General features: G+C 38.0%; 1 protein-coding gene across 1 annotated transcript in view; it reads right to left on the reverse strand.

Annotated features, from left to right (window-relative positions):
* Positions 1-13,406, reverse strand: part of SCFD2 (sec1 family domain containing 2) — a 333,259-nt gene that overhangs the window by 163,010 nt on the left and 156,843 nt on the right. The window contains exon 5 of the mRNA XM_049632033.1: positions 2,376-2,625. Coding sequence (XP_049487990.1) covers positions 2,376-2,625 — 250 coding nt within the window. The remainder of the gene's footprint in view (positions 1-2,375; positions 2,626-13,406) is intronic.

Here is a 13,406-nt window from a genome sequence, read left to right on the forward strand (position 1 = left end):
TCCAAATCCTGATCCTTTCACTTTTGGGTGATGATCCCCTACTTGAGTTTTCAGTACAGAAAAATTATTGTTTTCTTGATTCTCTCAACATTGAGATTAGTAAAATTACAATATAAAATGTGGAATTCTACTGATTAATTGCCTGCTTTCAATAATACTTTTAAACCAAATGTCACCAACCCCAAAACGTGCACAAGGCATAAAAGAAATTCCACCACACAGTAACAAGTGAGCCAAGACTATAAACTGGAATAACATAAACGCAACACTGTCTGCAAGTTCATGGTAAATGCCAGGTCAACCTAGATCCACAACAGGCCAAGCGTGTGGAAGGCAATCTGGAAGGCAATTCTGTTCTTTCAATATATACTGGAACATCCCACCTTCTTCTACAAGATTGAGTCACGGCTACTCCAACACCTTCCTAGTGCTTTTTGTCCTGAGATATAAAGAGTCTCGTCAGTAGCTACCTGGTAACATAAGCACTACACTTCTCAGGACATCTGACTAGCCAACATACTTAATAAGGGGCAGATCTATGGCCAAGGAAAAGTCTATCGTCATAAATAAAGCCTTTTGGTGTCCACAGAGGTTGATCAACACATACGTATTCCACTGGTAAGTTCACTTATGCCAAATTTAAATAGTGCATCTTATCCACCCTGTTTAAACTTTACATGCAAAGTTAATCTGGGTAGGAATGTATACTTTGTATTGCAAAATAATGTCTCTAAATTGTTTAAATATACTGAAACTCTCACAAATTCTTATTTTGAAGCTTCATTTGCTAAACCTACTCATTTCCTTGATACAAGCATGAATGTACAGAAGTGTTTTTAAATGTGAAATCACATTTAAAAGCAAGAAAATGCAATATCCTAAGCAATCATAAATAGAGAAACTAATAAAGAGTGAAATGCTGGGTCAATAAACACCTTGAACAAATATTAAATGAATACTCTTACAGCATGATTTCAATTCCCAAAATAATATAGTAACATACTAACGTTACAGAAAAGCCATCCAAATAACCTCAGCTAAAACAAACCATCTTTGTTGTCTGTTTCTGAAATTGTGCGTTTTAAGAATAATTTCCAACTAAATTCTCCTAGCTTTGAAATTTACTCTGAATCAAACTACTATTCAAGGCACTATATAAACCATATTAAACTTTTCTAAGTCAATCTTCATTTATAGCCCAACAAACACACGTAATCACATACAGTGCTATAACTTAATGAAACGTGAGCGAATTCCACAAGTTTTCCTTAAGCACGTTTTTCAGTTGGCAGATAGGTTCTATGCGAAGCAAGAAAGTGTTTTATTTTTGTGGAAACTTCACTGGGTTTCCGTCTTGTCAGGGTTTTGTTTGCCATAACCAAACGCAGAAAAGGTCGGCAGGTATGCACACGTGCATAGAGCACCAAGGTCAACAACTACACAGGCTCTTGCTGAGCCATCTGGAAAATTCTGTCAGGGAGGCACAACAGGCAACAGGAGGAAAAGTTGGAAAATACATACTGTGCCTCCGTGGAGCCTTCCTGAATGGAGAGGTCTACACACACCTATACGCACACATTCATGAATGCATGGGAACTCGGTAGGTTTTTAAAGGATTTAAGTTTTGCATGTAAGCTTCAACAATTTCTCACTCTTAAACAGACCTGGGCTCAATCCATACCAATGGAAATAAACTTTGTATAAAAAAACCCACAAAAACAAAAAAAACCCATAAATGATATGGAGTTTGATAAGAAACACAGAAATGAATGTCTCCATGAGTTACATCATAGTAAAATGGTTACATTTTGTGATATTTAACTATATATTTTCCCCAAATCAGCCACTAATAGTATGTTTTAGATATTATTTGAGATACTACCAATTAATTCAGATTCAAAACGAAAGATGAGAAGTCAAAAGTACGAAAGTACTCTTGAATATTGCTATTTTCAATCCTATGACATTGGGTAGCATCTTAGGGCAGGTTTGTGCATCGGTGTGTGTTTTTTTAAAGCTTGAAATGACTATTTCAAAGAAAATATGTCAACAGAAACCTTTTTGAATAGGCTTCCCTGCATTTTATTTTTTCTTAAAGATATTATACCCTGTGAGAATTTTGCTATTTTAACAAGGCTCTAAAAATAGGAGCTGTGGCAGGCAACTAGAAGGCCATTTCACTACAACTGGTGGAGGGGGGGGGGACACTGAAATGAAAACCTAGTCCTAAAGGCTGGCTAGCGTTCATCAGGCCTCGTAAAATTCCAGACAACTCCAATGAACATGGTTACATCCTCTTCCTAAAATGCCTTTATTTTTAAACCCTTTTCTGTGTCAGTGATTTTTATGTCCTGTATTTTTTATTAAACACTCACCTGTGATTTTTTGCAGCAAAGGTGACAATTCAGACTCTTCACAGAAGACCTGAGCCAATGCTTTCTTCACTTTTTCTTCGGCTTCCCCCAGGTCTTTGTCCACTGTAAACTCTCCACCAACAGAGTAAATATATATCAGGAGGATCAACAATTCTTCAGGGCTGTAATCATTGTTGGTCCTTTGGTTCAAAGGCTTCATCATGGGCAGCAGCTGATTTAACACAACAGACATGGTTGACTCCCCAATGCTCTGGAATAAAAGGTGGTAATATGAAAATACATCATTCTTATACAAAGATGTAATTTATGCATCGCATCAGTCCAAAGATATCTTGCAAACAAGTTTGTGATGTTCACTGACTATGTTGCCTTTTATTTGTTTGCTTCTTGTCCTGGAGAGAAAGCTGCAAGAGATTTGGCATTAGATTGATTGTTTGGAATGATATAGTTTATAACACTGCACTAGTCAAGTTGCAGAACCTTTTATATAATCTCACATATTGCTTAAACAAGTAAGAACCCATTAGTTTTATAAGTGTAAGTACTTCAGATACTAGAATTTTAAATTAAAAAATGTATTTTTAAAGCAATGATTAAAAACAAAAACATGTCAGCATCTATATATGTAAACACATGCTGACATTCAGAGGAATTGCCTTAAATTTTACAGCATATTCTTTTTAATATTCTCTATGTTTGGCAAATAGTAGTCAGAATAGATTTTTTAGGGGCATCTGGGTGGCTCAGTTGGTTGGGCGTCTGACTTCGGCTCAGGTCATGATCTCATCATTCGTGAGTTCAAGCCCTACGTCGAGCCCTGTGCTGACAGCTCAGACAGAGCCTGGAGCCTGCTTCGGATTCTGTGTCTCCCTCTCTCTCTAATCCTCCCCCACTCTCACTCTGTCTCTGTATCTCTCTCTCTCAAAAATAAATAATAAACATTAAAAAAACTTTTTTAGAGAATAGATTTTTTAATTCCAAAATCAAAGTTTGTTTTTATTTTCATGTAGTCTTTAAATTTTTAACATTTTGATTCCTAATAGTTAACATACAGTGTTATATTAGTTTCAGTGTACAATACAGTGATTCAACAATTCTATACATTACTCAGTGCTCATCATGATTAAAGTGTACTCTTAATCCCTTTTACCTATTTCACCCATCCCTCCACCCACCTCCCCTCTGGTAACCATCAGTTTGTTCTCTATAGTTAAGAGTCTGGTTTTTTGGTTTCTTTCTTTGTTTTATTTCTTAAGTTCCACACATAAGTGAAATCATATGGCATCTGTCTTTCTCCGACTGACTTATTTTGCTTAGCATTATAGTCTCTTGCTCTATCCATGTCAATGCAAATGTTAAGATTTCATTCTTTTTTATGGCTGAGTAATATTCCACTGTGTATATATACCACATTTTCTTTATCCACTCATCTATCAGTGGACACTTGGCTTGCTTCCATAATTTCGCTATTGTAAATAATGCTGCAATAAACATAGGGGTGCATATATGCTTCCAAATTAATATTTTTTATTCTTTGGGTAAATACCCACTAGTGCAATTACTGGATCATAGGATTTTTTTATAACAATGAAAAGTCATTTTCTGCTAAATCTGGTGAATAGAATAAGGGATCAAACTGGGCAATGTCACTGAAGGTTCAAGGTATCTTTGGGTGGATCTGAAGATAATTTATCTTAAAACTTAAAATTTTTTTCCTTTTAGCTCTTCCACTAATTTCACGAGTGATATTTAGCAGAGAATTTCAAAATTCCTTGCATATGATAACAGTACTGCATTTCTGGAGTCACCTAATAACTTCCAAGTAACTATACCATGTCTCATACAAATTCTGAGATTTTTCATAAACAGATAAATCCCCATTTTAAATAATATGTTTTATTTAACCTATAGTATAAAATAATCCTATAAAATAAAACTCAACTACTTTTACTTATATTAAAATCAGGGAGCAAATGACTACAACTTGCAACTTTCATGCCATTCATTCAAAAGGGTTCATTAAGCACTTACTATATTCCAGGTACTATTCTGGGTCTAGGGATGCAGCGGTGAAGAAAACAAATTCCCTGCTCTCACACAGCTTACAGTCTAGTTGGGTGAAACAGACAATTAAAAATCTAAAGAAGTAAAATATATAGTATACTAGATGGTGGGCACAGCTACAGAGAAGAGTAAAGCAGAAGAGAAGAAAGATGAGACTTTAGGGTGCGTGCGTGCGTGCGTGCATGTGTGTTTAAGTGTGTGAAAACGCAATATTTTAAAAGGAAAAGCCAGGTTATGAAGGGAGTGTTGGAATAAAAAAATGGCCTATAGAAATGTTCTCTCTTTGAATGAAGTTGATGGCGAGCAGCTGGATGTGATTCTATATGGGGATGATTACTCCAAAATGAACTTTTCTAGTCAAGTCATTTCCACACCTGGAAAAATTTGGATATATCGTCTCAAGGTTAAGGTTCACAATTATATTATTTGGTACACGAAAAACAGCTGTTACCATTTATTTCCACTAAAAAACTTGGATGTTCACAATGCACCAAACAAAAACAAAATGATAACTCTTTGGAATGAATAGGTTCAAATGGAAAAGAACAGGAAGATTTTACTGCTACATGGTGACAAGACATGATTTACCAAGTATAAACACGCCCACTTCTCAAAGGAAATGGCTGAAACATTTGAAGACATCCTAGGACCGTCCTATTGCCTCAGGAGTCTCTGGAGACAAACATTCAAGTGTTCTTTGCTTTACAAGCTGCCCAGAGCAATTTATAATAAAGGAGCTGTGTGGTTGGCCTGTTAGAAGTGGGGCCATGGGGGCTACAGCTTTCATTTTTCCTTTTTACCCTATCACCAACATCTTGGATAACATTAAGCAGATTCCTTCATTGCTTTATATCCCATTTCTAAAAAACAGGTATATGCATCAAGTATCTAGCCTACGGGAGCCCTTTTAAGTCTTTTCCCAGAGCAAAAGGATTTTTTAAAAGATAGTTATAAAAAGTAAAACAACATAGAGTAATCACCATAATCGTTTGAAAAGATTTACCCACCAACATCTGGCCATGAGAGCATCATTTTCAAGTTGTTGATCTAAAATACATTGCCAGAGAACAAGCTCCCTCACTAATGACACTCTAGCAAACTTCTGTTAGCTAGGTAATACCTGTGCACCCTAATTTCTAAAATTACATTCTAATCTGCTTCAAGCATTCCCAAAAGCTAATTATTGAGTTGAATACAAAGCCAAGAATATTTGCTAATCAGTCTTAAAGAGGCATGTGATGTGGTGGAAATAGAGACTCCATTTCAAACACCCAGATCCAAACCTGACTGTACCACTAACTAGCTCCTTAACCTCGTAGGATCCCAGTGAACTCGTATCTCTTCATCTCTGAAATGACATGATGTGACTAGAGACGGCTCAGTTCTTAAGCCATATTTATGCCAAGGTCTCCATTTTCACCTTTTTTTCCTTTTTTTTAAAAAAAAATTATCATTGGTGATAGTAGGTAGTGAATCATATTTCCTTATTGTCTACCCAGAAAAATATCAATGCTCAAAAAAGAAAAGCTTTCCTGCAGAAACAAATGTAGATAGAGAAATATCATAGATATGTGTATGACATGGGCTGATATACATACATCTATTTCCTAATTCTGCCACTGTGAGAATCTAGAAGTAATGACACTCTGGTAGCAATGAGCACAGCCGGGGGTCAGATCTTGGTTTCTAACATCATTCTCAAATAAAAGGAATCAGGAGTCCTCAGAGAAATGGCTGATTCTAGGGATAAGGTAGGGAAAATATAAGAAGAACTTGGAAGATCTTGTTGTGCCAGAGAGTAAGGAAGTCCATAAAAAGCAAAAGGATGGGGCATGTCAAAAGGACACAAGAGACGACTGGAAGGCCTCCCCGTGGCCAAAGCTGAAACACTTTGAGCAAGAAAATAAACTAGTAATGGATTATATAACTCAAAGTCCAAAATAAATGTGCTTTGTGCCATACTGATATAAATAAGTGATGGCATAAATACATACATACATGCATGCATACATACAGAACAGATAGATGTTTTTTACAGAATTCCAAAAAACTTATGAATTAGATGCATGCATACATACAGAACAGATAGATGCTTTTTACAGAATTCCAAATAACTTATGTAGATACTGCCCCCTCCAGAAGGTAGAGCTTAATCCCGCCTCTTCTTAAGTGTGGGCTGTACATAGTGACTTGCTTCTAAAAAATTGTGTATGGAAAGAAGAGGGAGGAGAAGTTTACCCTAGAAGATCAAGGTTAACATCACCAGTGATAAACTCAAATGATATTATGTGCCCCTAATATGATATGAGAATGGCACTTCACTTTTGTGGTATTCTTCTCCCAAACACATAACCCCATAATAAAAACATCACATAAATACCAACTGAGGAAAATTCTACAAAATGTTTCTGGAACAGAAAAAGAATGTTAGGGGGACAAAAAACCACTAGGTGAAATGAGAATAAAATCTGGAGTTTACAGTTAATAATAAGAATGTACCAATATTGGCTTCTTTGTTTTGCTAAGTACTGTAAGATCTTAACAATATAGTGAGGATATACAGAACTCTCTACTATCTTGACAACTTTTCTATAAATCTAAAAATATTCTAAAGTGAAACATTCATTGGCAAGGGGAGGGCCAGAGGAGGAGAGGGGAGGAGAAGGGAGTTCGAGGGAAGGGAGACAAATCCAGGTACTTTTGGATCTCCTTCAGTCAGACTGAAAATTCCAGGAAAGACAATTTCAGCTGATAAGAATTCCTCACAAACAGAGCCATCAGCCAAGACAAGGGACTGGCTCAGGAAGCAATGAACTTTCCATCAATGGCAAAGGGAGGCAGGGGGATTGTCTGGCAAGGATGAACCAGAGGGAATCCTATGCACACTGGCTTAGAACTAGACCCTCCTAGTACTACCCATAAAAGCATGGCTCCAGACTGGATATATATCCATTTTCTGATATTCTCTGCTTTTAGAATGAAACCTCAACAAGAAGAAGGAAAAGATCAGTGACACCCTGGATTGAAACCTTTCTAAAGGTGAAAGAAAGAATCTGAGTAGGATTAATAATGAGAGTATGGGAATAAAAATAGATGCCTGCACTTACCAGCTGGGTGACCTGGGGCAACTTAATTTAACTTCTGCAAGTCCCAGTTTCCTCACCTGCAAAATGGGCAAAATACCACAAATGCCCAAACAGTAAACTACTTCGTGATTTAAAATAGAGTAATCCCCACGATGGGGGATTGTGTTGGTGAGGACTCAGGCATAAGAGGACACCCTCTTTTCTGAGGGTTGCTTTTGGGGAAAACACTTCACCTTACATTTGAAGAGAGACAACCATAGCTTTTGCTTCACAAGGTTGCTCTCCAGATTTAATAACAGAAGTAAGTCACAAAGCACAGTGCCTGGTGCATGGCCCCTGACACATATGAACCGATTGCTACTACTATGACCTCCTACCCCATGAACTCCTTTCCTACCCAGTAGAAGTGATTAAGATGACTGGTAGGGAATTCAAAACCTTCTAGGAATAAGAAGTTCGTAGTCTCGAAGGAGAGAGGGGCAGCCTACCAGTACTGGATGTGACACCACATCTGGGAACGTAACTGCAAAGTTAGTCAAAGGTTAAAGGCAATATAAACATTATTAAACACTGCCATTAAAACACACACACACACACACACACACACACACACACACAGAGCAAACCACAACCAAAGCAAAAAAAAAAAAAAAAAAGCTTCTTTATAAAGTACCAGGGATTAAATTTCTCACTCATTTTGATATAAATGAGCCAACTAGTAGGAGGTGGGAGACTAGAGCTGTGTCTAGAGTGACAGAACTTTCTTTTAATTTTAATTCTGCAAGTCTGGAGCTCCTGTTATTTTTGAGTGAGTCCCCAGTAACTCCATACAAAAGGCTCTCTGTAAAATGCATGTTGTCTTTAGAAAAGCCTTTTTTTTTTTCTTGGCTGAACTGAAACACCTCTGCAGAGTCAGAGTCAGGCCCTGGGGGGGCTACGTCTGCAGGCACGGGAGCACACAGGCCATCTGCTTTGTGGCTACAGAGCGGGCAGGGCTGGCTCCGTCCTCGCTCCTCTGTGGTGCGGCCTGCAGAACCTCAGTGAAACTCAAAGCCACTCTAACCTGAGGCTGGAGAACCCATCTCTGCAACTCCTCCCAGGTATAGTTGGGTCCCTGGATGCAGCCTAGTAAATGTTGCCAGGGGCTTGAGGGAGTGCCTAAGACCCTTCTACCCCAAAACATCACTGGCCATCCCTACATTAATACCATTAATACAGGTTTTATTTATTTTTTAATTCACCTGTTGTTTAATTCCCATCCAAGTTAGTTAGCATATAGTGCAACAACAATTTCAGGAGTAGATGCCCCTTACCCATTTGGCTCATGCCCCCTCCCACAACCCCTCCAGTAATCCTCTGTTTGTTCTCTACCTTTAAGAGTCTTTTATGTTTTGCCATTAATACAGGTTTTAAATGCCCATGATGAAAGTCATTCTGCTTATTTGCAGGAAATGGACTTCTGGTATATGCCCCAGGCAAAACACAAAAATGTAACTTGGTTAACTTGGTATGTGTGAGGATAATTCATTGATGCACTCAGGAATTCATCAACAAATGTTTATCGTACACATACTAAGTGCCAGACATTGTGCTATAATCTGGGCATACAAAGAACAAGGCGAGACACAAGAGTCAAGGAGCTTACAGGTGGGTAGGGGTAGGAGTAAACAGTAGTGGAGAAGCAGTAAGTAAGTGCTTTAGGAGAAGTTTTCATTCACTTTGAAAAGACAGCAGAGGAACACCAAGTCCCAGAAGAGACAGTACCTCAACCGAGCCTTAAATAATGACCAATATCAGGGAGGAACAAAGCTCTGAGAAATGACCAATGGGATAAGATAGTTCCTTTACTCCTTCAACAAATATTTAACACACACTTATGAAGAATGTGTAGTAGGTAGAATAATGACTCCCCCAAGAAAGGCCCATATTCTAATTCCTAGAATGTGTCATAAGCAAATAGGGCAGAAGGGACTCTGCCAGTGTGATTAAGGTTACAGATCTTGCGATGGAGATGATCCTGCATGATCTGGGTGGGTCTGGTCTACTTACATGAGTCCCTAAAGTAGAGAACCTTTCCTGGCTATGGCTATTTCTCTCTGACCATACAGAGAGAAATACAATGCTGCCAGTTTTGAAGGTGGAGGAAGGGGGCCACGAGCCAAGGAATGCAGGGGCCTCTAGACTGGAAAAGGTGAGGAGGTAGATGCCCCCCCTAAAGCCTCCAAAAAGAAATGCAGTGCTGCCAATACCTCGATTTTTGCCTGCTGAGACCGGTGTTGGACTCCTGACCTACAGAGCTGTAAGGTAGTAAACTTATGTTGTTTTAAGCATCTAGGTTTGTTTTGATTTGCTATAGTAGCAATAGGAAACGAATACAGGCGGTTTTGTGAGGTAGGGGATGAGAAGCTCTGCATCAGGGCCAGAGGCCAGACAAAGAACTTGGTCCATGAGAGGGCTCCATCAATACTTGTCCAATGACTAGCCAGACGAACAAGAGCAAGCATGAAGAGGTCCCTCGGTACTCATTCCCTCTGTCCCACTAGGGTGCTGGGGAGTGCCTCCAGGGCTGTCACAGAAAGGAAAAGAATAGACACACACCAAACTTAAAATTTTCCACTTTACAATTTTTTCTAGAACTAAGCAGTCCAAAAACCATGCAATCTCATATAAGCCAATATACATCAAGCTCAGAATAATCATATGAGACAGTGGTTTTCAAAGTGTGGTCTATAGACCCAAGATCCCAGTGACCTTTTCAGGATGCCAAAACTACTCTTATAACAATACTAAGACATTCTTTGCCTTTTTGACTATGTGGACATTTGTATTAACAGTGTAAAAATAATGGTGGATAAAATTGCTGGGATCTTAACAGACCAAGGAAAATGGTTCCAAACTCTGCTAACAGTCATTGTATTCTTTGCCACTATACTATGTATTCACAGATGGAATTTTTTAAAAGCCAGCTTCACTTAAGAATGCCATGGAGTAAGAAGTAAAAATTATTACTCTTATAAAATTTCAACCTTTAAATAAATGTTTCTTGAATATTTTATGTAACAAAGTAGGAACTATGCACAAAGCACTTCTGTACCCTAAAGCACAATGGCTATCTTAAGGAAAAACACCTATGCAGTTATTTGGGGTGTGAACCGAACTAATGATTTCTGTCATGTAAAACCATTTTTACTTGAAAGAATGACAGAGAAATTATGATTATTAAGACTCATGTATTTGGCAAACATTTTCTCAAAAATGAACAAAGTAATCTTGCTCCTTTAGGAAAAACAATTGATATATTTATTGCCAATGATAAAATTCTGGCTTTTAATCAAAAATTCAAATTTTGGAAAATGTGTATCTACCACTGGCAGATTCTCTGCACTTACACAATGAGATCAATGGTGACATTAAAAAATGTGATTATTTTCAATTGCATAATGCATTGTGTCAACATTTGGAAGATTTGCATACATTAGTGAGCCAATATTTGCAAATAACCAACGTATGATGTAAGAAAATCAGGATATACAAACGATCTATCCAAAATACAGGGTAGACCAGTGGATTTTAATGTAAAAGAGTACAAAAAGCTCATTTGTATGCTTTCAGATTCCACATTACAATTTACCCTTGAAAGAAATCACTGCTTGTAGAGTCTAGGCATGTATCAAAAAAGAATATCTGAAAAAGCTATCAAAATATTCTTCCCTTTTCCAGCTCTGTATCTGCATGAAGCTGGATTTTCTTCATAAATTTCAACCAAAACAACATATGGCAGCATACCGAATGAGGAGGCAAATATGAGAACCCAGCTGTTTTCTACTCAGTGACACATTAAAGAGATTTGCAAAAATAAAACCAACGCCATTCTTACCCTTTCTGGTTTGAGAAGTATAGCTATTCTTCACAAAAATATGTTATTTATGTTAGCATGTTAACAGGTTTGTTATTTTTAAAGGAATCAAAAACAAAATTTTCTCAGTTTTAATTTCTAATATGGTATATACCAATAATTACCAATTTAAAGATCTCATATCCTAAAAAGAAAGCTCATTATTTTCTACTCTCTTTTCCCCTTATCATGGCTAAAATGCAGATTAAGTAGTGGCAAGATTGCTTCAACTACATTCTTTGAGAGAAACGCAGAACAACATGCTTCTTTAAATCAGAGCTTCTCAAAATGTAATGTGCATGTAGATAATCTGTCAAATGCAGATGCTGACTCATTAGGTTTGGGATGGGGCCTGAAGATTCTGTACTTTGTACCGCTTCTCAGGTGACACCAATGCTGCTGGTCTGGTGGACCACATTTGAGCGGCATCTGGACTGGACCAACCAAGAACTTCTAGATGGCTGTGTGTATGGGAAATGAAATATCCTATCTGAGTCACTGTATTTGTGGATTCCTTTGGTATCTCACCTTAATCTGAATACTAACTAATACAACTTATATACCTGTATCTTCAGCCAAATTTCCATCCTTTGCTCCCTACCCATAGAGTCAATTGTCCATTGGCCTTCTCCACTTATATATCTCATCTGCAAATTGAACTCAACATATCTAAAACTGAAATGAATATTTTTACTGCCAAATCTGCTGTTCATTCTGTGTACCCTATACTGTTTTGTGGGACCATTATTCTTCCAGTTGACCAAGACAGAAACCTGGGCTCTACTGCAGCTCTCTCTTGTCCCTGCCACATCAAATCAGCCACCAAGTCCCCACAACTTGATATATCCATCTCTTCTTTATTCCTTCCTCGATGCCCTAAATTGCAACTACCCTTTTCTCTAGCTATGATTTATCTCATTCTAAGCCAAAAAGTTGATCTCCCTAAAATTATTTCATGGTTTTCACTGCCTTAATGATAAAGCCTTGAATATGACATGGGTTTTTGTTGTTGTTTTTGTTGTTGTTACTGTCTTAGCTTCATAGCTCACATAACTGTTCAACCTCATCTATCATGAATCCTTTCCTTACAGGTTTGCCTGAACTACTTGCATTTGCCTCTGTGCTTATCTCTCTGCCTGGAAAATTCTTTTTCCTCTTCTCCACCTGGTCTCCTGATTCAACTCAAGTGTTATCTCCTCAGAGCTTCCCTAGATGTGTTAAATACGCCTACTTTGTGATCCTAGAGAAGCTTCTATTTCCCTCTACCATGGCTCTTATCACCCTGAATTTAATTGTCCATGTCTAGCTCTCTTCTAAGACTGAAAAATCCTTGGTGGCAAGAAGCACAACTTATTCCTAATGCTATCTCCAGGACCTAATTCACTTCTTTGAACATAGTATCAAAAGCATACTTACCTCTATGATGAAATAGCTGACACCACAACAAGAGAAATGAACACTTACAAAGATACAATTATAGATTATCTCATTTAATCTTCCTGATTACCCTGTAACACAGGTATTATTATTTCAGAGGCAGAAACTGAGGATGAGAAAGGTTACTTGTCAAGGACATCAGCTAGTGGGTGGTTGAGCTAGACTCCAGCTCAGGACTGTCTTTCTCCAAAACCTGTATCTGGCTACTATGCGTTTACTCTCCAGTGCTTCCCAGTCAGAGGGAATCCAGAGTTTGTGAGGAAGGGAAATCCAGATGCTTGAGACAAAGTATGATACCAGGATTCTGACTGGGACAAATCATCAGGGGAACCCAGTAGATGAGATAAATCAGAGGTGATCTATTGACTTGCAACTCCTTAGAGTCCCCCAAAAAGGTACCTCACAGGTTCTAGAACCTCATTCAAGGTTAAACAGCTCTGGTAGAGGGATATGTAGTTCTAGCCACAAATGTTAAGGCAGAATTTTTCATCCAGGGTGTCACCATGCTATGTTTACCTTACACTCCAAGCCCGAGTGACAACTGGCTGG

The sequence above is a fragment of the Panthera uncia genome, chromosome B1, assembly GCF_023721935.1.
Source record: "Panthera uncia isolate 11264 chromosome B1, Puncia_PCG_1.0, whole genome shotgun sequence".
NCBI lineage: Eukaryota > Metazoa > Chordata > Mammalia > Carnivora > Felidae > Panthera > Panthera uncia.